The 27,563-nt window shown below is 44.0% G+C and overlaps 1 protein-coding gene across 2 annotated transcripts in view; it reads right to left on the bottom strand.

The window, feature by feature from the left end:
• Window positions 1–1,545: 1,545 nt before the first annotated feature.
• Window positions 1,546–27,563, bottom strand: part of nlgn4xa (neuroligin 4 X-linked a) — a 263,708-nt gene continuing 237,690 nt past the window's right edge. For both annotated transcript variants that reach the window (XM_048597965.1, XM_048597966.1), the window contains 2 exons: window positions 5,105–5,894; window positions 1,546–2,413 (listed from right to left, as the gene is read on the bottom strand). In XM_048597965.1, the coding sequence (XP_048453922.1) occupies window positions 1,546–2,413; window positions 5,105–5,894 (1,658 nt within the window). The remainder of the gene's footprint in view (window positions 2,414–5,104; window positions 5,895–27,563) is intronic.

Raw genomic sequence — 27,563 nt, 5'->3', positions numbered from 1 at the left:
CGGCAAAACCATGTTCAAGCTGTCTATCATTCCCCAAAAGCAGATAATTATCCTTTAACCTTTGTACCTCGAACATCTTGAAGTTTGTGGTCTGGAAAATTTCAATATGGATCCTCTAGGATTGCTAGGCACCCTTACAAAGCAGGAGAAACTTGTTGTCCCCAGTCGTGCACTCCCTCAGACACATCGCCTGGACCTGCTAATCCAATTTGAGTCAGTCGTCAGCTTGTTGCAATTCCCATCCCTCCCATGAAAGGCAAATAACAAGAGTGTTGTCCAGGAGAACTGATGCAAGATGGATGATGAGAGAAAACTTTTTTTTGTCGTCTGCTTTAAATATTAACAATATTGTTTATTTGTAAATTCTCCCTATCCCGCCCAACTGCCCTCAGGACTCCGTAAGTCCCACTTTGCCTTGTATCGTGACTCACCTTTTCCTTTCTGATCATGTACTGAAAGAAAATACAAATCCACAGTTGCTTGCTACGATACTTAAACATGCATCTAACATAATCTAAAACAGAGATAAGCTAAGTTACATAGAAGAAATGTTCTGGGCAGTAAGCATAAGCAGCCATATCTTCTACAGAGGTTGATGGTATGAATACCCAAGCCTCAAAAGTATTTCAGGTACCATATTATCCAGGTAAAGTAATTGGCAGAGAACAGAGATGGTTCATCCCTTGTATATACAGAAAGAACATGATATAAAGCACAAGCTGTCTAAAAGCTGACCCTTTAAAACTTAAAAAGAACAATAAAAGCTTTTTCTTCTTTAAACCCACAGCTATTTACAGATGTTTACAAAGTTTCATAAATACAGTTCAGAGGGACAAGTCAGTCTAACTTCATACAGACTTGGGATCCACGCAACTGAATTGTCCTTTCATCGATGAAATGGGATATTCATTAAGTGCAGTACCATCACGCATCTCAATTCAGGGAAAAAAAAGCCTTTGTTCGATCATTAATTCCTGGCAATAAGGGTGTAACACAGCATGGCACATTGAAGATACTGTACAATCACTTACTTTGAAACGAGAGCTATCTTTTGTTGAATACACTGTCCTACGGTTAATCTTTCTCACTGTCGCTGCCAGATGGTTAGAAAAGATCCATGATTCTCTGCGCTGTTGGACACTGAGCTGTCAGTTCCATCTGATACAGTGGAATATTTGAATTAGTTTTCAAATGCTCATCATATATAAAAGACTTCTGCTTTCAATTCTGATTGTAGAATGCGCTGTTTCTCTTTTATTTTGTCTTTCCCTTGGCTATGTTCATTGAAACAATTCAACTGCAAAGTGAATACAGGAACTTATTCCCCCATCCCTAACGCCCATTGCGTCAAAAAGAAAATAGTTACTCTGATATTTGTCTTCTACTTGCGGATGGTTTTCTGACAAGTTCTGCTTCGGCGCTTGTTAAAATTGTGTCGTAAATGGAAAAAAAAAGCAAAATGAGATTTCTCGCTCAAATGGCGGGGGGGAACTCAAACGGGGGTGGGGGGGGAGTGGGGGGAATATGGCTCCTCCTACAGGGGAGCTATACCCGGGTGGTGGAATGTGCGTGGGGCAAGCTTGTACTGTTCTGCCCTCCAGTGAACGTGTTGAACGTGTGCAGGGGCTGCATTGCAGCCAGGGTGTTGGGGATCATGGGGATGGTGTTGGGGGTCATAAGCGGGATGTCGTCCGGTGACCTCCTCAGGGTCAGGGCGTAGTCGGGCGGGTAGGTGAGCCTCAGGGTGTCGTGGGTCTGCATCGCCTCGCACTCGTGCTCGTGGTCCATTTGCTTCATCTGCAGCGACATCATCTCCTCGTTCTGGAGATGAGCCAGGTCGTTGGTAGCCCCACCGCTGCCGCCGCGCTGGGGGCTCTGCCGTCGGTGCGTCTCATGGCGCCTCTTGTCCTTCTTGTAGTAGAGGGCGGCGAAGGCCAGGATGTTCAGGAAGAGCAGCGAAGCCCCCACCGCGATGGTGACGCTCAGCTCGGTTGAATAGTCCCTCTTGTCCTCTATCAGGACCGTCGTCTCTTCGGGGCTGGACTTGCGCGTATCTTTGGCCTGCTTGTTGGGGTTGTGGGAGGGAGTCAGAGGTGGGCGCTTGGTGGTCGAAGACCACAACTTCCCCGGGGCCCGCCTGGTCACGTAAGGGAATGGCGTGGAGTCCGTCTGTGGCACCTTGGTGGTCGTCGACACGTATTGGAAGATCTCGTTCAGGTTGTGAAGGTGAGGGACCAGTTCAAGCCAGAAGGCCACTTTTGTAGCTCGGTAGTGCTCCCTCACCCTGGGCTTCAGGCCGATATGAAGGTACAGTTGATCCTTTGGATTGTACTTCGACCAGGCCACCTCCTCGAACCGGTTGGGTTTTGTGTGGATGAATTTTGTGTCCTGTGGAACGGGCTGGTTTGGGTCACTGGAGGGAAAAAAAATCAGAAAACGATTTTAATGACTCAACATTTTAGGATAAAAAGAAAACCCTCCACCAACAAGGATAATATACTTTAAGAGGAGGGCTATTTTCACTCGAGGAGTTAGTTTTCAGCGGCTCAGGTTGAGATGCATGGTAAACGTTATAATTTCACACCCCATTCTAGCCAATCTTCCTCTCTTGATTTTGAGGCCTAGTGTGTTTAATTCCTAGAACTCAATTACAACAAAGGACAGTACAGCACAGGAACAGGACCTTCAGCCTACCAAGACACTGATAACACATGATGCCTTTCTAAACTAAAACTCTTTTGCCTCCATGCAGTCTGTATCCCTCTTTTCCTTACTTATCCATGTATCTGTCAAGCTGTCTTTTAAACGTTGTTATTGTATCAACTTCTACCACCTCCTCTGGCAGCACATTCCAGGCACTTACGTATAAAACTTGCGTCGTCTACCCCCATTAAACTTAACCTCTTTTATTTGAAACCTATGTACCCTTTTAATTAGATAACAAGGTGTAGAGCTGGATGAACACACCTTCTATCGCCGCCTCCCCCTCTCTCTACTCATTTCAGACCACCCTTCCCCTCCCCCATTTCTGAAGAAGGGTCCGACCCGAAACATCAGCTTTCCTGCTCCTCTGATGCTGCCTGGCCTGCTGTGTTCATCTAGCTCTACACCTTGTTATCTCAGATTCCAGCATCAGCAGTTCCTACTATCTCTACCCTAGTAATTGACATTTTCATCCTGGACTATCCATTCAATTCCACGCCTCTCATAATTTTTCAAACTTTTATCGGGTCGTTCTTCATTCTTTGATGTTCAAGTGAAAATGACCTTCCCCAGACAGGCACAAAAACAAGGTTACATTGTAGCTTCAAGCTTCAATGGCATGAAAACTGATCTCTATTAAGGATAGATAATTCCAATCCACCAAATCAGGCTGAGAAGATCAAACGTTTACCCTGTCATTCAGGCATCCAGTGTCCTGAGGTTTATACCAGTACTTGCAGGAAACATAATGGGCAATGGTGTGCAGGCTAGGTGGATGGGCCATGTTAAATAGCCTGTAGTGTCCTGGAATGTATAGATTAGATGGATTGGCCATGTTAAACAGCCCGTCGTAAAAGGGATGTATAGGCTATGTGGATTGGTCATTTTAAATAGCCTGTAGTGCCCATGGATGTATAGGCTAGGTGGAGTGGCCATGTTAAATAGACCACAGTATCCAGAGATGTACAGGTTATGCGGATTGGCCATGTTAAATAGCCCATAGTGTCCAGCGATGTGTACAATAAGTGGTTGGCCATGTTTAATAGCCCAGTGTCCAAGGATGTATAGACTAGGTGGGTTGGCCATGTTAAATAGACTGCAGTGTCCAGGGATGTATAAGTTAGGTAGGTTATCCATGGGATATGTGGGCTTAAGCAGTAGGTCTGGGTGGAATGATCTTCAGACAGTTGGTGCGAATTCAATGGGCCGAATGGCCTCTGTCCTCACTGTAGGGATTCTATGACTTCAATGACAATTTTGTTCAGCAAGCTCGTATAAGAACACAAGGACTAGAAGCAGGAGTAGGCCATTCAGCCCCTCAAGCTTACTATTTGATACAATCATGGCCTCAGCACCACTCTCCTGCCCGCTCCACACAATCCTTTAATCCATTAATTAATTAAAAATCTGCCTACCTCCTCCTTAAATTGACTCAATCTCCCGGGGTCCACTGCATTCTGGGGTAATGAATTCCTCAGATCACCAGATTAAATTATCAGGTCATCAGTTTCAGTGACGTCATTGTTGTAATAATTTTGCCATGACACGAACTGAGCTCGCTCCCTCTGAAAAAGCGCTGCAAATCTTGTAGCACAGCGAGAGACCAGGTAAGGCCTAGATTTAATGTCTCACCTGACAGACACTGCCTCCAACAGTGCAGCACTCCCTCAGTCATGCACCAAGATGTGTCAGCATTTGTTCAAGTGGAATTTGAATCTTCAACACTTCAGATTCAAAGGCATGAGCATTACTGAACTGAACTGGAGTATTGCGTTCAGTCATATAAATAACCAAGGTCTTTTCCCTCACGTTGGGGAGTCCGAAACTATGAGGGCATAGGGTTAAGGTAATGGGGGCAAGATTTAAAGGGACTTGAGGGGCAGCTTTTTTCACGCACAGGGCGATGCAAGTTTGGAATGAGCTGGCAGAGGAAATGGTACAATTACAACATTTAAAAGGCATCTGGATGGGTACATGAACAGTAAAGGCTTAGAGGGATACGGGCCAAATGCTGGTAAATGGGACGGGACTAATTTAGGCTATCTGGTCAGCATAGACGAGTTGGACCGAAGGGTGTGTTTCCGTACTGTACATCTCTATGACTCTATATCATTGGTTAGCTCAGTTAGTTCTGTCAAAGAGTGACATCAGCATAGATTCAATTTGAGTAGCAGCTGAGGTTACTATGAGGGCTCTACGTTACCCTTGCCCTGAGGTCTCAGTGACCCACTCGCCAGTCACCTCTCTGTAGCGAGAGGGTAAGCCTCCGGACTGTGGTGACTTTACTTGATATGAACCCTGTGTGGCCATTCAAGCCTCAGAGACCAAAGTGGAAACACATTGTTTCGAATCTGAAACAATTCCCCAAAAGTTTGGAAGAGTCTTTGTAGAGCCCACTCACCCTGTCTTCGCAAAGTTGGTCCAGTAGGTCATGACCACTGCACTGAGCATAACATCATTCTTCGAGAAGTTACAGGGAAAAAGCTCAGTGGGTCCAATCATGGGGACACCAAAGACATAGGGGACCTCGTCTCCGTGTGCAGCATCAGACCAGCCTGGCTTCATGTCACTCTGGCAGTGATGGTAAAAGGCGTAGAAATAGGTGGGTGAGCCATACTGGGCATGCAGGTCTGCTGTCGCTACCGCCGGTGCCACCCACTGGTGGTCGGTGAACAGCGCCACCAGGGTCTTGCGACGAGTCTCAGGGTTCTCTTTGTCTGCCCAGTCGGTGTACATGAACTTGATAGTCTCCCGCAGGGTGTCCTTCCCCTCTGGGTAGCCATACAGGTTGTCCACAAAGTTGGAGACGGCGAAGTCGAAGTCACTGGCCGAGATACCGTCCTCGTTGTCCACCATATTCTCCACGAACTTCAGGCCCTCGCCTTGGTTGACACCCAGCATGATGTCGTAGTTGAGGAACTCTCCCTGCTCCATGAGGATCTGGGGGTCATCGGGAATGACGTCTCCGTCGATGACAGGCCCGAAAGCGATGTGGTAACGGGCAGGCATAATGTCCTGCTCAATCAGCTCCTTATAGCTCTTCATCCGTAGGCACTCCACCAGGTCAATGGTGTCCAGCATACTGCAGCCGACCTTCTCTGCCAGTAGGCGGGTATACTTGGTAGGCTGATAATTAACAGCCCAGCTGGATAAGGCTGTCCCACTCTGAATGATTGCCTTCTGAAACAGACCTGTTGGTTCAATGAGAGAAACAATTTAGTGGTAACATAAACAGGACCACAAGGTGGTGAGGGCCCAGCGGTATTGACACTAGAATCTTTAATCCAGATAATATTCTGAGGGACAAAAGAAAATACAGAACTGTGGCTGCTGGAAATCAGAAACAATCGCGGAATTTGCTGGAGAAACTCAGCAGGTCTGGCAGCATCTGTGGAGAGAAAGCACACTTTGAATCCAATGACTCTTTTGCGGAACTGACTATAGTTAGGAAAAGGTTGGTGTACATGCTGAAAATGGGGACAGAGAATGGAGGCCGAAGGAGTAAAGGATAGAAGAAGATTGACGCAGAACGAGGGAAAGAAACAGTTGTGCATACAAAGGAATGGATATAGGTCAACCTGGGAGAATCAATAGCTGTTAATGGGGACCATTAATGGCTGACAATGGTTTGTTTGCGGTAGCCCCATGTAATGACAAGGCCTGGTGTGTGGTGTAAGGACATAGAAGGAGGTGTTCAAGCCCTTAAATTGTTGGACTCAGTATTGAGTCCTGAAGACTGCAAGGTCCCCAAGTGGAAAATGAGATGCTGTTCTTCCAACTTGCGCTGAGCTTCATTGCAGCACCGCAGCAAGCCTGAGAGAGAGATGTTGACCTGGGAATATGCTGGTCTGTCAAAGTGGTAACAGGAAGCTCACGGTCATATTTGCAGACAGAATGTAGGAGTTCTGCAAAGCAGTTACCCATCTGCACTTCATCTCCCTGATGGTAGAGGAGACCACATTGGTTTGAATCCTGCCATAGCAGATGGTGGAATTTGAATTTAGTCAGAAACTCAGAATCTAAAGATGACCATTGTTGGAGAAAAAACAGACATCTAGTTCACTAATGTCCTTTATGGAAGGTAACTGCTGATGAGACTCCAGACCCATGGCATTGTGATTGACCCTTAACTGTGCCCCTCTGGGCAATTAGGGATAGGCAATAAATGTTGGACCACCCAGTGGGACCCAGATGTGATGAATGAATTTTTAAATGTGGAACAGTAGGAGATAATGCAGACAGTCAAAATAAGAGAAGCTTAAGGGTAGAAATATGGTGGCTTCCATGGGATCTAGGCACCAACATGGATATATTGGGTCGAATGGCCTGCCTGTATATTGCAATTATTGAACCTTTTTCCACAGGATGTGGGTGTCACTAGTAGGGCTAGCATTTATTGCCCATCTCTAAGTGCTGTGGAACCAAGTGGCTCATGAGCACGTTAGACAAAGGAGAGCCAGTAGACATGATCTGCTTGGATTTCCGGAAGGCCTTTGACAAGGTACCACACGGGAGGCTGCTAAATAAGATAGAAGCCTATGGTGTTAGGGTCAAGGTACCAGCACTGATAGAGGATTAGTTGACTGGCAGAAAGCAGAGAATGGGGATAAAGGGTCTTTTTCAGGATGGAAGCCAATGGCAGTGGAGTTCCACAGGGATCAGTGTTGGGACCACAACAATGCACATTATACATTAACAATCAGGATGAAGAAATGAAGGGCATTGTTGCTAAATTTGAAGTTGACACAAAGATCGGTGGAAGGGTAGGTAATGTTGAGTAAGTGGGAAGGCTGCAAAAGTACTTGAATGGGCTAGGAGAGTGTAGCAGGTGGAATACAATATGGGAAAGTGTGAGGTTATGCACTTTAGTTGGAAAAATAGATGATTTTCTAAATGGGAAAGGTTTTGGAAATCTGAAGTCCAAAGGGGCTGAGGCGTCCTAGTTCAGGGTTCTCTTAAGATTAACACGTAGGTTCAATTGGCAGTTAGGAAGGCAAATGCAATGTTGGCATTCATTTCAAGAGGGCTAGAATACAAGAGCAGATAATACAAGGCTGTATAAGGCTCTGGTCAGACTGCATTTGCAATATTGTGAGAAGTTTTGCGCCCTACATCCTAAACAAGGATGTACTGGTGTTGGAGGAGGGGCAAAGGAGGTTTATAAGTATGATACCGGAAATGAAGGGTTTGTCATATGAGGAGCGATTGAGAATTTCTGGTCTGTCCGCAATGGAGTTTAGAAGGATGAGGAGGGATCTGATTAAAATTTACAGAATATTATAAGGCCTAGATAGAGTGGACGTGGAGAAGATGTTTCCACCCATAGGAGAGACTAGGACCCGAGGACACAGCCTCAGAGTGAAGGAATGACCCTTTAGAACTAAGATGGGAAGGAATTTCTTCAGCCAGAGGGTGGTGAATCTGTGGAACTCATTGCTGTAGAGAGATGTGGAGGCCAAGTAATTGAGTGTATTTAAGACAGAGATAGGTAGGCTCTTGATTAATAAGGGGATCAGAATTACACAGTGAAGGCAGGAGAATGGGGTTGAGAAACACATCAGTAGTGATTGAATGATGTAACAGACTCATTGGGCTGAATGGCCTAATTCTGCTCCTATATCTTATGATCTTATGTCAGAGGGCAATTTGCAAGTGACCCATATTGCTGTAGATCTAAAGTCACATGCTGCCAGACCAGATAAGGTTGGCAGCTTTCCTTCACTAAATAACACATGGGCTTCCATAACAATCAGAACTAATTTCTGAAGAAGGGTCCAGACCCGAAACGTCAGCCTTCCTGCTCCTCTGATGCCGCTTAGCCTGTTGTGTTCATCCAGTTCTACACCTTGTTATCCCTGTTACTGAGGCTTGCTTTCAATTCCAGAATTTTTAAACCAATTAAATTCAAATTCCACTGTGCACCACAGTGAGATCTGAACACACACTCCCAGAGCGTTGACCTGGGGCAGCTGGATAACTAGCCCTTTAAAATTCCCTACCATTTCACTATAAAATTTGATGCAATTCTATTGCAGTCCCCAGGATTTAAATATTTCATATTTAAAACAGGCTGTTGATTATGTCGGCCAACAGCTACAGACCATTTGCATTAGAGTCAATTTTAAAGCTGTCGATCACAGCTTTTTGAGAAGTCTCCAGTGATTCTGACCGAAACCTTTCCATAACACATCTGTTTCATTTCGCATTGAAACTACCTGACCTCACTGTGCAATTCCAGCCTTTGGTGCTGCCTCATCTGTTTGGGTTCACGTGGGTAAATAACCCCTTGTTGATCCACAATTACCTCTGTGCACTTAATCCCTTCTGAGTGGTATGGGGTTTACAGTTCATTTCAAGCTTTGACTGCAAATTACTAAATACTTACAGCACAGAACCAGAACATTCAGTCTCACTGATCCATAGCAAATATCTATACTCATGCATGCCTTCTCTCACTGCTCATCTTGTTCCATCAGTTGCTTTTCTCACTCTCTCTCTCCCACAACTTCTAGCTTCCCCCCATCAAACAAAGCAATGCCATTCACCTCACCCACACCCAGACACAGTGACCTCCATCATTTCATCTCGTTTCATTATCCTTACTGATTAGTTGATTGGTCATAGAGGTTTACAGCATGGAAACAGGCCCTTCGGCCCAATGTGTCCATGCCAGCCAGTTTTCACAATTAAATTAGTCACATCTGCGTGCGTTTGGTCCATATCCCTCCATACCTATCCTATCCTATACCTGTCTAAATGTTTTTTAAAATATAAAATTGTACTCACTTCCACCACTACCTCTGGCAGTCGTTCCAGACACTCACCACCCTCTGTGTGAAAAAATTGCCACTCTGGACCCTTTTGTACTTCTCCCCTTTCATCTTAAACTTTGACCTCTAGGTCCTCATGGGTTAGGCTGCCATGAAGCTTGGGACTCAGAGTTTGCTATTGACAGGTAACTGTTCCCTTATTCTGTACTGCGTGTCTCCACACTTATTTGCATCTCAGTCTCTGCCTTACCCAAGAGTGACTGTTGTCTGCCTCCCAGGAGAACCAGCAAACCCTTTTATTTACACATAAGATAACAAGGTGTGGCGCTGGATGAACACAGCAGGCCAGGCAGCATCAAAGGAGCAGGAAAACTGACGTTTCGGGTCTGGACCCTTCTGCAGAAATGGGGGAGGGGAAGGGGACTCAAATAAATAGAGAGGGGGGGGAGGCGGATGCAAGATGGATAAAGGAGCAGATAGGTGGAGAGAAGACGGACAAGTCAAGGAGACGGGGATGGAGCCAGTAAAGGTGAGTGTAGGTAGGGAGTTGGGGTGGGGGTTGGTCAGTTGGGAGGGAGGGGCGGGTAGGTGGGAGGGAAGACGGACAGGTCAAGGAGGTGGGGATGAGGCTAGTAGGTAGGAAGTGGGGGTGGGGGTTGGTCAGCGAGGTGGGAGGAGCAGATAGGACCAATCCCCATCTCAACTCCCTACCTACATTCACCTTTACTGGCTCCATTCCCGCCTCCTTGACCTGTCTGTCTTCTCTCCACCTATCTGCTCCTCTATCCACCTTCCATCATCGCCTCCCCCACCTCTCTGTTTATTTCAGAGACCCCTTCCCCTTCCCCATTACTGAAGAAGGGTCCAGACCCGAAAAGTCAGCTTTCCTGCTCCTCTGATGCTGCCTGGCCTGCTGTGTTCATCCAGCTCCACACCTTGTTATCTCAGACTCAGCATCGGCAGTTCCTACTATCTCCCTTTTATTTACACACTGTTTTATGTAATGCTGATATCTATTATACAACTTCCTCAACACAGTGTGGAGCTGGGGGAACGCAGCAGGTCAAGCAGCATCAGAGGAGCAGGAAAGTCGCCTTCATCAGGACTGATTGTAAACCTGAAACATTGGCTTTCCTGCTCCTCCGATGTTGCCCAACCTGCTGTGTTCCTCCAGCTCCACACTTTATTGACTCTGACTCCAGCATCTGCAGTTTTAGCTATCTCCGTACACATCCACATACGGGCATGCTATCTTCTCTTAGAGTCATGGAATCATACAGTATAGAAGACCCATCAACTCTGGACTGCCAAAGCTGCACTAAATCTACTCTAGCCCCACTTTCTCGCACTAGGCCCATAGCCTTGAATGTTATGACATTTCAAGTGCTCATCCAAGTATTTTTTTTTACAGTTTGTGATAATTCCCATGTCAACTAGCCACCCAAAACGTGCATTCCAGACCCTCACCACCCTCTGGATGAAAAGATTTTTCCTCAAATTCCCTCTAAACCTCATGCTTTTCATCTCAAAATTATGTCCCTTTGTTGCTGATGTTTTGACTAAGGGAACAACTGCTTTCTCTCCATCCTTCATAAACTGATACACCTTTATCAGGTCCCTCCTCAACCTTCTCTATTCTAAAGAAAACAAGGTCAGAGCTCACATGACGCCACGTTATAGTTCAACATGTCTATTTGAAATCACAAGCTTTTGAAACGCTGCTCCTTCGTCAGGTGAACTCGCTTTTGTGCTTGTCCTTCTAGATGATAGGAGTCATGGGTTTGAAAACTGCTGTCTAAGGAGAGTTGTTGAGTTACCACAGTGTTTCTTGTAGATTGTACACATTGCTGCTACTGGGCATTAAGGGTGGACGGAGTGGACGCTTGTGTGTGTGATGTCTGATTCTGTGCATTCTATAATCAAGCTCTTCTTTGTTTTGTCAATTCAGTTTGTCTGACCTTCTGTAAGTGTGTAATGCTCATTTACCGAGCACTCCTGAGTGGCAGTGATTTGCAAACTTCGTGTGAACTGGCAGTGGACTTGGGGAAGTGAAATTTCATGTAGGGAGGCTTCTGAGATCCTGTGATTGGGGAGGATCATAGTACTCCTGAGCTGGGGAGCACTTAGTGACGGTTTGGGGATCCAGATGGACACAGAGGTCCAGTCTCAGAATGTTGTTTTCACTTGTGGTGGGAAGTCCAAAACTAGGTGTCATAAATCTGATTAGAACTATTTATTTCTTAATTCTCATATGGTATGGGAGCATCACTGGCAAGGCCAGCCTTTATTGCCCATCCCTAATTGCCCTTGCACCATTCTGTTGTCTACACCCTTTCAGAGAATAATTAACAATCAACCACATATTCTCTGGAGTTACATGTAGAGTCATAGCGTCATAGAAACATAGCAACACAGAAACAGACCCTTCGGTCCAACTCGTCCATGCCGACCAGGTATCCTAAATAAATCTAGTCCCACTTGCTAGCTTTTGGCCCATATCCCTCTAAACCCTTCCTTTTCATATATCTGTCCAGATGCCTTTTAAATGTTGTAATTGTACCAGCCTCCACCACCTCCTCTGGCAGCTCCCTCTGCGTGAAAAATGTTCCCCCTTAGGTCCTTTTTAAATCTTTCCTCTCTCACCTTAAACCTATACCCTCTAGTTTTGGACTCCCCTATCCTGAGGAAAAGAACTTGACCATTCACCCTATCAATGCCCCTCATGTTTTAATAAAACTTCTGTAAGGTCAACCCTCAGCATCAATTGCTCCAGGGAAATTAGCCCCCAGTCTATTCAGCCTCTCACTATAGGTCAAACCTTCCAACCCTGGCACCATCCTTGTAAATTTTTTTTCTGAACCCTGTCAAGTTTAATAATATCTTACCTATAGCAAGGAGACCAAAATTGAAGGCAGTGTTCCAAAAGTGGACTAACCAATGTTCTGTACAGTTGCAGCATAGCCTCTAAACTCCTATACTCAATGCACTGACCAATAAAGGCAAGCGTACCAAACGCCTTCTTCACTATCCTGTCTACCTGTGACTCCACCTTCAAGAAATTATGAACCTGCACCCCAAGGTCTCTTTGTTCGGCAACACTCCCTAGGTCCCTACCATTATGTGTATAAATCCTGCCCTGATTTGCCTTTCCAAAATGCAGCATCTCACATTTATCTAAATTAAACTCCACCTGCCACCCCTTGGCCCATCGGCCCATCTGATCAAGGTCTCATTGTACTCCGAGATAACCTTCTTCACCACCCACTACACCGCCAATTTTGGTATCATTTGCAGACTTACTAACCATTCCTCCTTTATGCGTGTCTAAACCATTTATATAAAATGAGAAAAAACAGTGGACCCATCGCCGATCCTTGCGGCACACCACTGGTTACAGGCTTCCAGTCCAAAAAACAACCCTCCACCATCACCCTCTGTCTCCTACCTGCAAGCCAATTTTGTATCCAAATAGCTAGCTCTCCTTGGATTCTATGTGATCTAACCTTGTTGACCAGTCTACCACATTGAACCTTGTCGAATGCTTTGCTGAAGCCCATATAGACAACGTCCACCATTGGGCCAGGTAAGGATGGCAGATTTCCTTCCTTATAGGGTATTTATTAGTGAAACAGAGGGGGCATCAGGACGGGAGAGACTATACAAAATGCAATATGGCTGCCACGTATGTAGTCATTGACAACTCAAACAGTACCAGGGGACGCCAAGATGCTGAATAAATTTGAGAAGACAGATAGATTTTTAATTCATAAAGGGTTAAAAGACTGTGGAAAGGGTACAGAAAAATGGAGTTGAGGCCCAGATAAGATCAGCTATGATCTTATTGAATGGCAGAGCAGGCTCAAGGGGCTGAATGGTCTAACCCTGCTCCTGGTTGTCATGTTCTTATGTAAATTCCACTGAATTCTCCAGTTTTACCATCACACAATAAAGAAGTGTTGCTACTGAAGTCCCTTACGGGTTGTCCTGTTGTATTTTTTCTACTTTATTGCATGACTGAGAGCAGGAGATGGCCTTTCCCCAGCAGCGACACTCAGGAAGTTGCCAGCTGTTGAACATAAGACATAAATTATTGTTTTATAAGACAACGCACTGAGGCTCCATGTCTACAAATGAACTGGAATAACTTCAAAATGCCTCAGGGTGTTATATTTGATGAAGCTTCAAAGATGATCATAAACCGATGTCAGTTTACTTGAGCAGGAAAGAGTTTGGGATTGTCTCCAGTGAAATAACTATCCGCTGTCAGTTCGGGTTTGACTTGGGCTGTGGCAATACGTGGCTTCATACTTTACAGATTAAACAGCAAACCACTTGTGAACAATTTGTTCACACATATCAAATTGGAACGGGGCGAAGTGACATCTTGATAACTCAACCACTGCTGAAGGGGAAACAATTGCTATTTTACAGGATGAGCTGTACAGACACAATTGCTGTTCTCCAATATACACCGCAGTTGCCAGTGTAGAGTGTGAGAGAGAACCCATCGTTGTAGCACACTCAATAAACCCACTATTATATGACCTGCAATAAACTCAACGTTACAGCGCACATCATAAACCCATCATTACAAGAGACAAGGGGATGTCATGGTGGCACAGTGGTTAGCACTGCTGCCTTGCAGCACCAGGGACCTGGGTTCGATTCCAGCCTTGGGTGACTGTCTGTGTGGAGTTTGCATGTCCTCCCCATGTCTGCATGGGTTTTCTCCCACCATCCAAAGATGTGTAGGTTAGGTGGATTGGCTTTGGAAAATGAAGGGTTACAGGGATGAGGTGGGTCTGAGTGGGATGCTCTCTGGGGGATTGGTGTGGACTTGATAGGCCAAATGGCCTGCTTGGAGAGATTCTATGAAAAAATAACCCCATCATTACAGCACTTACAATAAAACAACTATTACAGGACAAAAAGTAAGTGAACCATTACAGGACATAGGACAAACACCTTATTGTGGAGCCATAGAAACAACAGCACCAGCACAGGCATAGGAACAAAGAAGTTAGCAGCAGAATTAGGCCATTCAGCCCTTGGGTTTACTTTATCATCTCTACCTCTGCCCTGAAATGGCATCCCCAATTTTAAAATAGTGGGCCCCAGCTCTGGACCCACCCATAAGAGGAAGCATCTTTTCCACTTCTACGTCAAGAACAGTCAGGGTCTGATACACTTCAATCTGGTTACCTCTCAGTGTTCCAAACTCCATCTGAAACAAGACCAGTCTGTCTGACTTTTCCTCAAAAGATAACCCACTCATTCCAGGCAGCAATGTAAAAACCTTTGAACTGACTCCCAACACATTTACATCCTTACTTATGTAAGGAGACCAAAACAGCACAGCTTTGACATGAGGTCTCACCAACCCTCTATATAGCTGAAACATTACATCCTTACTTTTATGATCAGTTCCTCATTAGCCTTCTTGATTACGCGCTTTACTTGCATAAGAGAACACCTAGTTCATTCTGCACTTGGAATTCCAGTCGTTCTCCGTTTAACCAATACTCTGCTTTTTTGTTCTTCCTGTCAAAGCGAACAATTTCACATTTTTCCATGTTATACTCCATCAGTCAGATTTTTTCACACTCCCTCAACCTATCCCCATGTGTCTACAAATTCATTATGTCTTCTTCACCATCTACTTTCCTGCCTGGCTCTATGTCATTTGCAAACTTATTGACTGTGCCTTAATTCCCCTCTTCTAAATCATTGATGTAAATTTTGAGAAGGTGAATGGGGAGGTGATGTCCTAGTGGTATTATCGCTGAGCTGTTAATCCAAAGTCTCGGGTAATGTTCTGGGGACCTGGGTTCAAAGTCCTGCGTTCAATAAAAATCTGGAACTTAGAGTCTAATGATGACCATGAATCTATTGCCAGTTGTCAGGAAAAGAACTCATCTGGTTCATTAATTAGAGACGGAAACTGCCATCCTTACCTGGTCTGGCCTACATGTGACTCCAGACCCACAGCAATTTTGAATTTAAATTATCTTTATTGTCGCATATATGAGTACAGTGAAAAGTTTACAAGTCACTACATATGATGCCACCCAAGATACCTAGGTATGGATTCTTGAGTACAAATTCTTAGAAAAAAAAATTAGAAAAATAAACATATAAAAAGTCCAGCATTAGAGACTTTCAAAAGTTTAAAATCATAGTAATAAATTAGATAAATAAAGAAATAAAAGTTCAGAATAACAGTCATTCTACAATAATATAACAAAAAAAAGACAAGTTTGGAAAAACAGAGTTTATGGTAATGGCCAGTTAGTCCATTTCATGGCTCTGGGCTCGAGGATTTAACCGGCCCATTTGTATTCCGAGCCAGACCGTCCATGATGCCGAAGAAAATGCTGCATGGAATCACAGACTAACTGAAGCCAACTGTCCTCTGGCCAGTTAGAGATGAGCAACAAATGCTAGCCTAACCAGAGATGCCCATATCCCTTCAGTGAATAAAAAAAACACAAACCTCTGCTCCATTCATCACATCCTACCCATCTGACAAAGAGCCATTTCTGCATGCTGTCTGCTAGCTAGCCAATCTTCAATCCATGCTAATGTATCATGAGCTTTTATTATTCATAATGACTTTGATAGGACACTTTATCAAATGGCTCCTGGAAAACCAGCTACAGTACATCTGCTGGCTCCCTTCTATTCATGGCATATCAGTCCTACCGTGAACTCAACATGCTAGGCCCTTACTAAGAACCAACCATGAAACAAGCAGTGCATTGAAGGATGCAGTGAGCTGTATCTTTTTGGAAATGGCAATATGAGATGTTTTACATCCATTGCAAAAGGGAAAATTTTAGAATTAGTTCAACATTTTATCCAAAAGATGGGTTCTTCAACAGTACAGCACTCCATCAGAACTAGCACTTAAGCAGCAGCCAAGAGCCTGTGTACAAGGCTGATTGCTTAAATAAAAGTGTGATTCTGAAAACCATCCAATTCTGATCTATCCTTGACTATTATGTCCGGTTTTGGTCACTGACACACTATTATCAAAGCAGGTGAGACAGTTCTGTAATGAAAAATAATATTGATTCCCTTGAGACATAAATTGAATGACCTCCTTCTGTCTTTTCACAATTCTATGTTTTGATACAAAGGTAAAAATTGCTGGTGAAGCTCAAAGATAACAAGGTGTAGAGCTGGATGAACACAGCAGGCCAAGTAGCATCAGAGGAGCAGGAAGGCTGACGTTTCGGGTCTGGACCCTTCTTCAGAAATGGCGAAACTCAATATTTCGAGTCTGGAGACTCTCTACCAGTTCTGAAGAAGGGTCAGTGTCTCAAAATGTTAACTGCTTTCTCCCCGCAGATGCTGCTAGACTTACAGAGGTCGCTAGCAATATTTTTCTGCTTCCGATCTCCAGTATCGGCAATTCTTTGTTCTTCTGCCATATTTCGATAAACGGGCAACAAAAGATTCTATTTTTTTGCAAATATCACTGATAGTTCTTTCCTTCATTCCTGTATTTTTGTTTCTGTTCTGCAAAGGTATTAGGGGATGTGGGCCAAAGGCAAGTATATGGTGTAGGCCATTGATCAGCCATGATCTCACTAAATGGCAGAACAGGCCTGAGGGGCTGAATGGATTACTTTGGTTCTGATTTTCCTATTTAATATATTTATGCTGCCATTCCACCAGCCATTACAAACAAACATGTAAACTATTTAATATCTCAACAAAATGAGATCTTCACAACAGCATTTCAGCTTTCATCAATGAGTGCTCTTATCAGTAACATCATCTTGCATTTATTTAAGAATACCTCAAGACTCTAGGTTCATGTTTGCATTAATAGATGAAATTTAGTGGTGTCATCACAATAACCTAGTCAAAAAGGTAACTTCAATGAAGTGGAGAGATAGATAGAAATAAAGAGGTTTAAAGAGGTGATTCCATAACCTCTTATGAAGAATAATAGGTGATCTCATTGAAACAGATCAGATCCCTAAAGGGTTTGACAGGGTAAATTCTGAGATGATTTTTCCCCTCATAAGAGAGTCTAGGACTCAGAATAAAGGGGCACCAATTTACAACTGGGATGAGGAGGCTTTTTTTTAATGGACTCCCCACAGAGTGGAAGCAGGCCATTCAGCCCAACAAATCCACACCAACCCTCTGAAGACCATCCCTCCCAGACCTATACCCCTACCCATATCCCCATAACCCTGCATTTCCCATGGCCAACGCACCTAGCCTACACATCCCTGAACACTATAACAAACTGAGCATGGTCAATCCACAGTCTTTGGACTGTGGGAGGAAACCCACGCAGACACGGGGAAAACGTGCAAACTCCACATAGACAGTTGCCCAAGGGCAGAATCAAACCCAGGTCCCTGGCACTGGGAGGCCGCAGTGTTAACCACTGAGCCACCGTGCTGCCCTGTAAATTCTGATTCCCTGACAGGTAATCAAACCTAGGCCATGGAGGTGAGAGCACCAAATCCAAACCGCTAGACCACCGGGGATTTCTTCTCTCAGAGGGCTGTGATTCTCTAGAGCTGATAGCTGCGGGGGTAGAGTCCTTATGGGTATTTAAGGCTGCGATGGATGGATTCTTGATCAGTCAGAAAATCAAGGGTCACAGAGAAAAGGCAGGAAAGTGGACAGGACTGTCAGATCAGCCATGAGCCTATTGAATGTCAGAGCAGGCATGAGGGGCCAAATGGTCTACTCCCGTTCCTATTCCTTATTGTCTTGTAGAGATGATGTCAAGAGACTGGAGTCAAAGGAGCAATGAGATTTGGAGGGTTTTTCTCCATTATGTTCAAGGATGTTGAAGTCGCTGGCTCGAGCAGCATTTATTGCCCATCTAAACTTCAGGCATTGAAGAGTTAATCAAAACACAGTGGGTCTGGAGTCACAAGTAGGGCCGAGAGTGAGAACATCAGGTTTCCTGCCCTAAAAGGTGTTAATGAACCAGGTGGGCTTTTACAACAATGAAGATTGTTTACAGGATCACCATTAAACTAATGTTTTATTAAATTCAAATTTCGTCATCTGCCACAGTGGAATTCAAACCTATGTCCCTAAAACACTTCACGTCAGCTTTGATGAAGTCATCTAGACTCAAACTGTTAGCTTGCTTTCGCTCCATGGATGCTGCCTGATCCATTGTGATCTCCAGCACTTTTTGTTTTCCCCAGAACATTAGCCTGGGTACAGAAATTGGGACAGGGTGAAGGTGTGGGGAGGGAGTGAGAGTATTGATTAATGCGATTATTGCTGTAACAAGAACAAAAGTCGCTGGAAAATCTCAGCAGGTCTGGCAGCATCTGTGAAGAAAAAATCAGAGTTAACGTTCGGATCCAGTGACCCTTCCTCAGAACCTCAGAATCTGAGGAAGGGTCATCGGACCCGAAACATTAACGCCGATTTTTTTTTTCACAGATGTTGCCAGACCTGCTGAGCTTTTCCAGCAACTTTTGTTTTTGTTCCTGATTTACAGCTTCTGCAGTTCTTTTGGAGATTATTGCTGTGTTGAAGAAAGAGTATGTGTCAGAGTCGGTCAAGGACAGGCTCTATTTGGTTACAGCTAAGGATCCCAAATGTGAAATTACATTGCTTGGTGTAGTCTAGAGGCAACCATCTAGTGGGAAGGATATAGAGAGAGTAAGTCTGCAAGAAAATTACAGAGAGCTGCAAGTATTATGGTTCTATTGGAGGACTTTGACTGTCCTAAGATGGACTGGAATACTCATTTGAAGTAACAGGCAAGAATTGACAGCACATTGAGAAAAGCTTTCTACAGCTGGATGTTTCCAGCCCAAGCAGAAAAAACTGATTTCAACAGTTTCCTGTTGGTACAGAACTTCAACATTGCAAAACGAGTTAGCTATTGCCGAACCTTTTTACCTCACACCCATCAGGACAGATGCAAGAATGCTAAATTTCAAGCAACCACTACAATTTATTCTCTAGGAGAAATGCGCACTGATTGTTTGGCAATGCTGACTGTCTGAGGCATTGCCATAGAAAAAGCAATGGAGAAGATTAGGCTCCCAAGGTCCCTGGATAATGCAAACGAGGCACGTGGCTGGAATATATTCCTTTTGTTTACGCAGAACAAGTCCGTGAATATGAATATAGGTCCCTTCTCAGAAACATGAATGAATTTGACTGATGACCTTAAATTGGTTGTTCATGTAGCTATTGACACACTCAAGGTTGTTCAACAAATGCTGCCCAATCACCATGAACAGGAGGAATGTACTTTTGGAATTCACAAGGACTGTGAATGACAGCATGTGCTCTGTCTATTATGAACAATTAAAGCAACATGCTACTTAATCCAACTGGTCAGTCACTGGAATACAGGGCCTGCATGTCGAGGATTGTACTGGCATCGGAATTCATACACTGCATTCTCATTGTGTGGTGGGCAGAGTGATGGCTGTGCATAGCACAAGCTCATAAATGGGCCAGAGGCCACCACTTTAATTCAGGCCTGAAATGCTTTTGGCTGACCTCAAATTACTCTGCAAAGTATCTCAAAGACCTGAACAACGGGGTATACAAGCCATTTCACATCATCACTGTGCAGTGGCTGTGCAACTGGCATTTCCCACCGACATGACACTGTTAGCAGTTAGCCACTCATTCCTGATCTTAACCCTGTTGTTCTTTTCACCCCATGCCTATTTTTCTCTGGCACTGCACTTGTTAAATCCCTGAGTCTGAGATCATGAGTGTTCAAAATAATAAAGAACGGCAAATGCTGGAAATCTGAAACAAAAACAGAAATTGCTGGAGAAACTCAGCAGTTCTGGCTGTGGAAGGAGAAACAGAGTCAATGTTTCATGTCCAGTGACACTTCTACAGAGTTCTCCACAGATGATCGTGAGCATTCGCGACTTGTAAGTAATCTTTTGATATTGGGATTTAAAACGTACAGGCTTTGTGATCGATTCCAGATGTATTTTGAAAATTCTTTCTTTACATTAATCATATGCGTTGTCCTTTATTCTGTTCTGTAAGACCGTGAAGTTATTCTCCAATGAATGGGAACCTCAAAACAAGATTTAAGTAATGTCAGGGTTCTGCCATAGCTAGTTCTGGAGTTAAGGATAATTACTCATTCTATTGACACAACGCAACTTCAAATTAGAGATAGTAGGAACTGCAGATGCTGGAGAATCCGAGACAACAAGGTGCAGGGCTGGATGAACACAGCAGGCCAAGCAGCATCATACTTCAAATTATTTCATTATGGACTGAGATTTATTGCCACGGTGGCGGTCCCAGTATGGAACTGCAAAGCCAGGGGTCAAATACACTACCAACGCAGCACCCACTTAATTTCCAATTTCTGGGATTCGGGGCCAATCAGGTACCTATTGTGCTGCATTGGGATTTACTTTTCAGGGACAAGTTACCCCTCCCCAGTCAGAGGGCCAGCAGTTTTTATTATCAGGCCCAGCAGCACCACCGAAAGGAATGGCCATTATTAGAATTGCACTCACCGAGGGGCAGTATCATCGAGGTCACACTGAGATTGAGGTACGCGCACTGGGGATCACTGAGTTCAGACAAACAGCAGCCCCCAGCCCCCAAGGGTATTGTATCTGTGCAATACATTAAAGTGAACATTTCATTACCAGGAAGAGGAACAAAGCAACAATTACAGCATCCGAGAGTAAATCAATCATTACAGTCCCAGAATGAATCCATCACGACAAGAACTCCAGAACAAATCTATTGTTGCAAATCTGCTCTTACTGGGCTATTGAATAAATCAGCCATACAATTGTAGATTGCTGTAGCACAGAAAGCCACTGTTGCTTTGTTAATCTCTTAAAATATGATGAAGATATATCTGTAAAGCAAAGTCACTGCAGTCCCAGAAGGCTATCTTTTCATTAGGGAAAGACAACTGATGGCGAGTTTAATCAGAGAGCCACATTTCTTCATGAATGGGGTAAGATGGGACATTTATGGCAATCTCAGCTGTTCATAGAAGCCCTATAATGTGGAAACAGGCCATTCAGCCCATCAAACCCACACTGCCCCTCTGAACAGTACCCCACCCATCCCTGTAACCCCATATTTCCCATGGCTAATCCACCTAGCCTGCACGTCTTTGGACTGTCGGAGGAAAAGCCACTCAGACAAGGGGAGAATGTGCAAACTCCACACAGACAGTCGCCCGAGGGTGGGATCAAACCCAGGCACCTAGCACTGGCAGGCAGCAGTGCGGACCACTGGTCCACTATGCCACCCAAATAATGATGCACACTAACCAGTAACTATTTGAGCCAACTGATCCCCAGAGTGAGATAAATAATCAAAAGGGCAAGAACTTATAGAGCAATGGGGGTCATGCAGTGGACTGGAACTAATTGGGTCATTTATTTATCCATGTCCCTTTTGCAAGTTATGAATAGCCTGCTTCCATGCTTTTGGGCAGTGCAGTATAGATCAAAAGCGCTGTCATCATGGGGTAAAAAATGTAGTCATGTACCTTCATTTTTGTTTGGTCGGTTATCCTGAATCTGACATTAAAATCATTTACAGCATTCCAGATCCTCTCACCTCCTACGGCAATGAAACTACCAAGCACAGGTCCAACTGATCTGCTGCACTAATTATTAAACTAGTCAGCTGGATAATATAGAATCAGAGATAGTAGGAACTGCAGATGCTGGAGAATCCGAGACAACAAGGTGCAGGGCTGGATGAACACAGCAGGCCAAGCAGCATCATAGGAGCAGAAAGGCTGCTCCTATGGTGCTGCTTGAGCTGGATAATATACTTGTCTCACAATGCCAGATATTCATGATGGGTTGACAGGAGACTGCACTCACAAAGATTGCCCAATGTGAGCCCAAAAGAGACTGAGAGTAAATGGCCATTTTTTGAAAGTTAGTGCAATCAGCTGTGCATGTCGTAGTAACAGAGTGAGGCAGAAAACTCACACTCATAAAACACTTTTTACCACCTCAGGATGTCCCAGTGCACTTTATCGCCAATGTAGAATCCAGGAATAAATCCATCATTACAGGGTTGGAGAATGAATTGAACATTTTCAATGTTTTATGAGCCTTCCACCATCTGAGACTGGCGCAACGTTTTACAAAGGTCTGTAAGGATGGTTCAGGAGGAAAATGATGTCATACGTTTTTATCATTCACAGGATGTTGGCTTGGACAGCATTTATTGCCCATCTCTAATTACCCAGAGGGCAGTTAAGAATCAATCACATTGCTGTGGGTTTGGAGTCATATGGAGGCCCAGACCAGGTAAGCGTAATAATGAGATCAGCCAGCTGGGCCTCACAGAATATGAGTTCGCTGTTTGGGGCTGTGAAGCTAGTCCAATCAGGGAGCCCTGGCTGACATAAAAGATTGAGTGTCAAGGATACTGACACTCTGGTGCCTGATTCAGTGAGAGGCAGTGCTATACTCAAATGCTGTGTCTCTGGAAATAAAGGGTGATTGGTGATGGGATAATGGCCTCATTTCAGTAAGAATGGCAGATTTCCTTCTCTCAAGGGCATTCATGAACTAGATAGGCTTTTTTCACAACGATCGTCAATGGCTTAATGGCTGTCATTAATTCCAGATTTTTATTGGATTCACATTCCACCATCCATTGTGGCTGGATGTGAACCTTGGTCCCGAGCACATTACCCCGCGACTCCAGATTACATTTTCCTTTACATTGAAGAGCGGAGTTGGCTCTTGAAGCTGATTGGCCTACGCCTGCCCTTATCTCTTACAGTCTAATGGAACCCAGATTAATAGCCTAGCAATAACACCACGAGGCTATCACCTCTGCCAGAGGCACCTCTGCCAGGGTAAGGGAAGGCAGTGAGGAAGGGTGAGGGATGGTGATGCATTCACCATCTCCTTGCTGCTATGACATGTTACCAGCAGTGGTGGGGAAAGCAGATACACAGGAATTATAAGCGAATTTTTCTCTAGTCACCTGCAATGATTCAAGCTTGGGGGAACCGAATCAGAACAAAAAACTTACCCAAACCCCCCCGAAAGGAGGTGGGACATCAGACTGATAAAGAAGGTACTCCATCAATCCTCATGATAATGAAGTCACTATCATCTTAACAGACTGTAGGCCATTCTCTTCTTATAGATGGAGCAGATGGTGGTGGTTTAACCTGAGGGGCAGCACACCCTCAGGCAAAGAGACAGGTTGAGAAGGAGAGTCCCTGCCTTGTAACTACAGCCAGCACAGGAACTGAACCCACTCTGTTGGCATCAGTGTGCAGTGTGAATCAGCTGTCCAGCCAACTAAGCTAAACCACACTCTCCTTGCATCTTGTTGAAGATTTTCATCTTGCTCACATCGTGAAAATTCAGAAGAAATGCCAGTGTAAAGGGAAAACAACATTTAAATCATGTGAGAGGAGAGTGCTGATTGCTTGGTAAGTGGAATTGGATTAATAGATGCATTGCCATGTAGACTGCGCAAGTTAGATGATGACTGACAGTTAACTGTCAAACTTACTTAAAGGTCGTTTAAAATATTTACACTCATTGTGTCTGTTAACAAAATATGTGACAGCCATTATTTGATTTATTCGAAAGGATGAGGCCTTGACTGATCATAATCTACTCGTCTGGTTTAAATTTAAATAAAGCTCACTTGTTAAATTTCAGTCATGATCTAACTAATACATTCTCCATGGCAACACCTTGACCTTTCAAAGTTCATTTGCTCACTAAACAGCACTCTCCCCTTATAGACTATAAGTGATGTTTTCCCTTTACATTGATATGTCTTGCAAATTGTCCTCAAGTGCCAGATGAAAAATTTCAAACAAGTGCATCCTTTTTTCCAGCAATATACAGGCTCTGTACAACCAAATGGTTATAATTAAAATTACTTCATTTTTCAGCACAGCTAATAACATTTCCGACTGGACTGCTAAATTTTTAATATCCACATCTTCACAATGTCCATTAATTAACATTATGAATGTATCTCATTTGTATCTGACACTAGTCCCCTCCCTGACCAATTTTCATAACTGACACAGACTGTTTGGAATCTCAATGTCCTATTTTTTTCTTGAGCTGAGCATTCTCACTATATCATGTCACTTTGTTCTCTTTGTTGCCATAACCATTTACTTCCACATTGTTAACCTACTGACTTCTTCTTCATGTCCATATCTCAGCTCATCTGCTGCCAAATTTATTTTTTGAAATTTATTCTCTCAGGGGATGCAGGCACTGCTGGCAAATCCAAAATTTATTGTTCATTATGGATGACTTTGAAATGAGTGGCTTGCTAGGCCATTTCAAAGAGTGAAACATATTGTTGTGGATTTGGATCCCCATATCGCCCAGTCCAGGTATGTATGGCAGATTTCCTTCCCTGAAGGTTATGATGAACCAGGCACATTTTTACAACAACCTATGATATTGTAATGATTGGAATGAGAGCGAGGTGGATCTCATTGAGTAAGCGATCTCTGATCGGGGCTGTTAATCCAGTCCTGGCCGACAAGATATAAACAGGAGTCTCAGGGATTCTCACCACTCTAAGGACTGGTTCTGAGCTAGCTGGTCAGAATCCATGTACTGTGCATGTGTAAATAAAGGGTGACCTGGTGACAGGATACCAGCCTCTGGAGTTATTTCAAATAGTTTCATGGTTAACATTATTAGCTTTCAATTCTGGGGAAGGAGATAGCCTAGTGGTATTATTGCTGGACTATTAATCCAGAGACCCAGATAATGTTCTAGAGACCTGGGTTCGAATCCCTCCATGACAGATGGTGGAATTTGAATTAAATAAATATCTGGAATTAAGAATCTAATGATGACCATGAATCCATTGTCAATTGTCAGGAAAAACCCATCTGGTTCACTAATGTCTTTTAGGGAGGGAAATCTGCATCCTTACCTGGCCTGGCCTACATATGACTCCAGACCCACAACAAATGTGGTTGATTCTTAGCTGCCCTCTGGGCAATTAGGGGTGGGCAATAAAGGCTGCCTAGCCAGCAACGCCCTCATCCCGTAAATGACTAAAGAAAAAAAAATTCCAGATTTCATTAAAAACTGGAAGAACTGTGGATGCTGTAAATCAGGAACAAAAACAAAGTTGCTGGAAAAGCTCAGCAGGTCTGGCAGCATCTGTGAAGGAGAAAACAGAGTTAACGTTTGGGTCAACAGACTCAAAACGTTAACTCTGCTTTTTCCTTCACAGATGCTGCCAGACCTGCTGAGCCTTTCCAGATTTCCAGATTTCATTAATTGAATTTAAATTCCACTAGCTGCTGTGGTCAAATTTGAACCCTGTCCCCACTGGGAGAACCTGGGTCTTTGGATTACTATTCTAGTGACATTAAGGTCACTACCCTCTCACCTTGTGAGGCTTTCTTACTCTAATCTTCACTATTCCAACCCACAGTTTTGCCAGTTTTCCATCACGCACTTTTCATACATTTGCCCTCTTCCAAAGATAACTTGCATTTATATAGCACTTTCAATGTTGTTAAACATCCCCAAACTGCTGCACAGGAGTTGTATGAAATCTAATTTAACACCAAACGACGAAAGAAAATATTATAAAGCCCACCAAACATGGAACGAAGGGGAAAGCTTTTCAGGAGATTCTTGAAGAAGGAGAGGAAGCAGGGCAGTTCAGGGAGCAAATTCCAGAAGTTACAGCCCGGACATACAGTTGAAGGGTTGGCCACCACAAGCTATCACAATCTGGGATGTAACAGAGGCTGTAATTAGAGTAAGACAGAGATCTCAGAGAGTTGTGGGGCTGCAGGAGGTGGCAGAGACAGGGAAATGTTAGGCCTTGGAGGGATTTCAAAACCAGGTTGAGAATTTTAAAATGGAGGAACTGCTGAATTGGGAAAGCATGCACACCGTTTACTGTTACATTAAAAATGCTGTTAATCACCATTAACCCAGGCTTCCTGTGCTATTAATTAGCAATGCTAGAGTGCTGAGTCATTATTAGTTCTATTGAAAACATTAAATATTAGGAGTAAATTGAAGTGTTGATCAGAAGCCACTCTCTTGGTATATGTCTTATTTGCTCTTTGTTGTTCTCTGTGAACAGGAGATATTTTATTGCTCATTCTGACCCAGCGAAGTTCAGAAAACAAACAAAATGAAATCTTCTTTTTGAGTGGCTATCGTTCTTTCTTTTTAAACTCTCCCTTCAGCCATCCGCACGGTCTCAGTCCCATCATTTATCTCTTAAACTTCCCTACGGTGGTCTTTATGCGTTGTCATCAGTGAAACACTACACTGTCCCTAATTTATCCCAGCATTCCTCTCAAGTCTGGCTGCCTTGGTGGCAATCCACACCGCGACCCTTGACCCTTGACCTAGATTAATCTCTCAATCTTTTTAAAAAGTGGATAAATGGTAATTTGGAATGATTTGGCCTTTGAAAAATGATAGGCAGTTTCAACAAGTGGGACTGCTTAGATCATTACAGGAGGCCCCATGGGTTTCATAATTCATGACATTATTTGGGAAGTTCAACACAAAAAAGCATCTATGTACTGCTCAGTATGATAGGCCGCATTACTAAGTCATGAATAGATGACTGAACATTCTTTGTTTGCTCCACTCAAGCCATGTCACTTGTGAAGAAAGGAATTCAATCCGAGAACAGACTCATTCTTAGAGCACAGCGTTGCCAGAGAAAACACTGGGGAGTATACAGTGGGAATGAAGTATTGGATCAGAGAGAAAAAAAAATCAAACAAGGACCCGGAGCCAACAAGGAGGTTCGGACCATCGTGCTGGCATTCAGTGCTGTTCCGTCCATTCACTCGCTGTTAAAGGGAACAGTGAGATGTCTATGCAGCATGATTTGACGATCAATTGAGAAAGAGAGGCCACAGTGTTCTCCAAAGCCTCCTCGCTGCCAGGAGCGAGTGTCGGACGCTTCTATGCGGCCAGAGAATTACTCCGGGGGTCCCGGGTCACAGGGACTGAGGAAGTCAGAGAAATGAAAGGGGAGGAATGCACATTGTGGTTGAATTGGAGTCAAAATGGACGGGGGAGTTGGCAGGCCTGGTGTTTCGGGGGGGGGGGGGGGGGGGGGGCG

This window comes from Rhincodon typus, chromosome 6 (genome assembly GCF_021869965.1).
Source record: "Rhincodon typus isolate 14 chromosome 6, sRhiTyp1.1, whole genome shotgun sequence".
Taxonomy (NCBI): domain Eukaryota; kingdom Metazoa; phylum Chordata; class Chondrichthyes; order Orectolobiformes; family Rhincodontidae; genus Rhincodon; species Rhincodon typus.
Note: the sequence above shows the minus strand (reverse complement) of the source record. Positions and strands in the feature narration are given on the sequence as shown.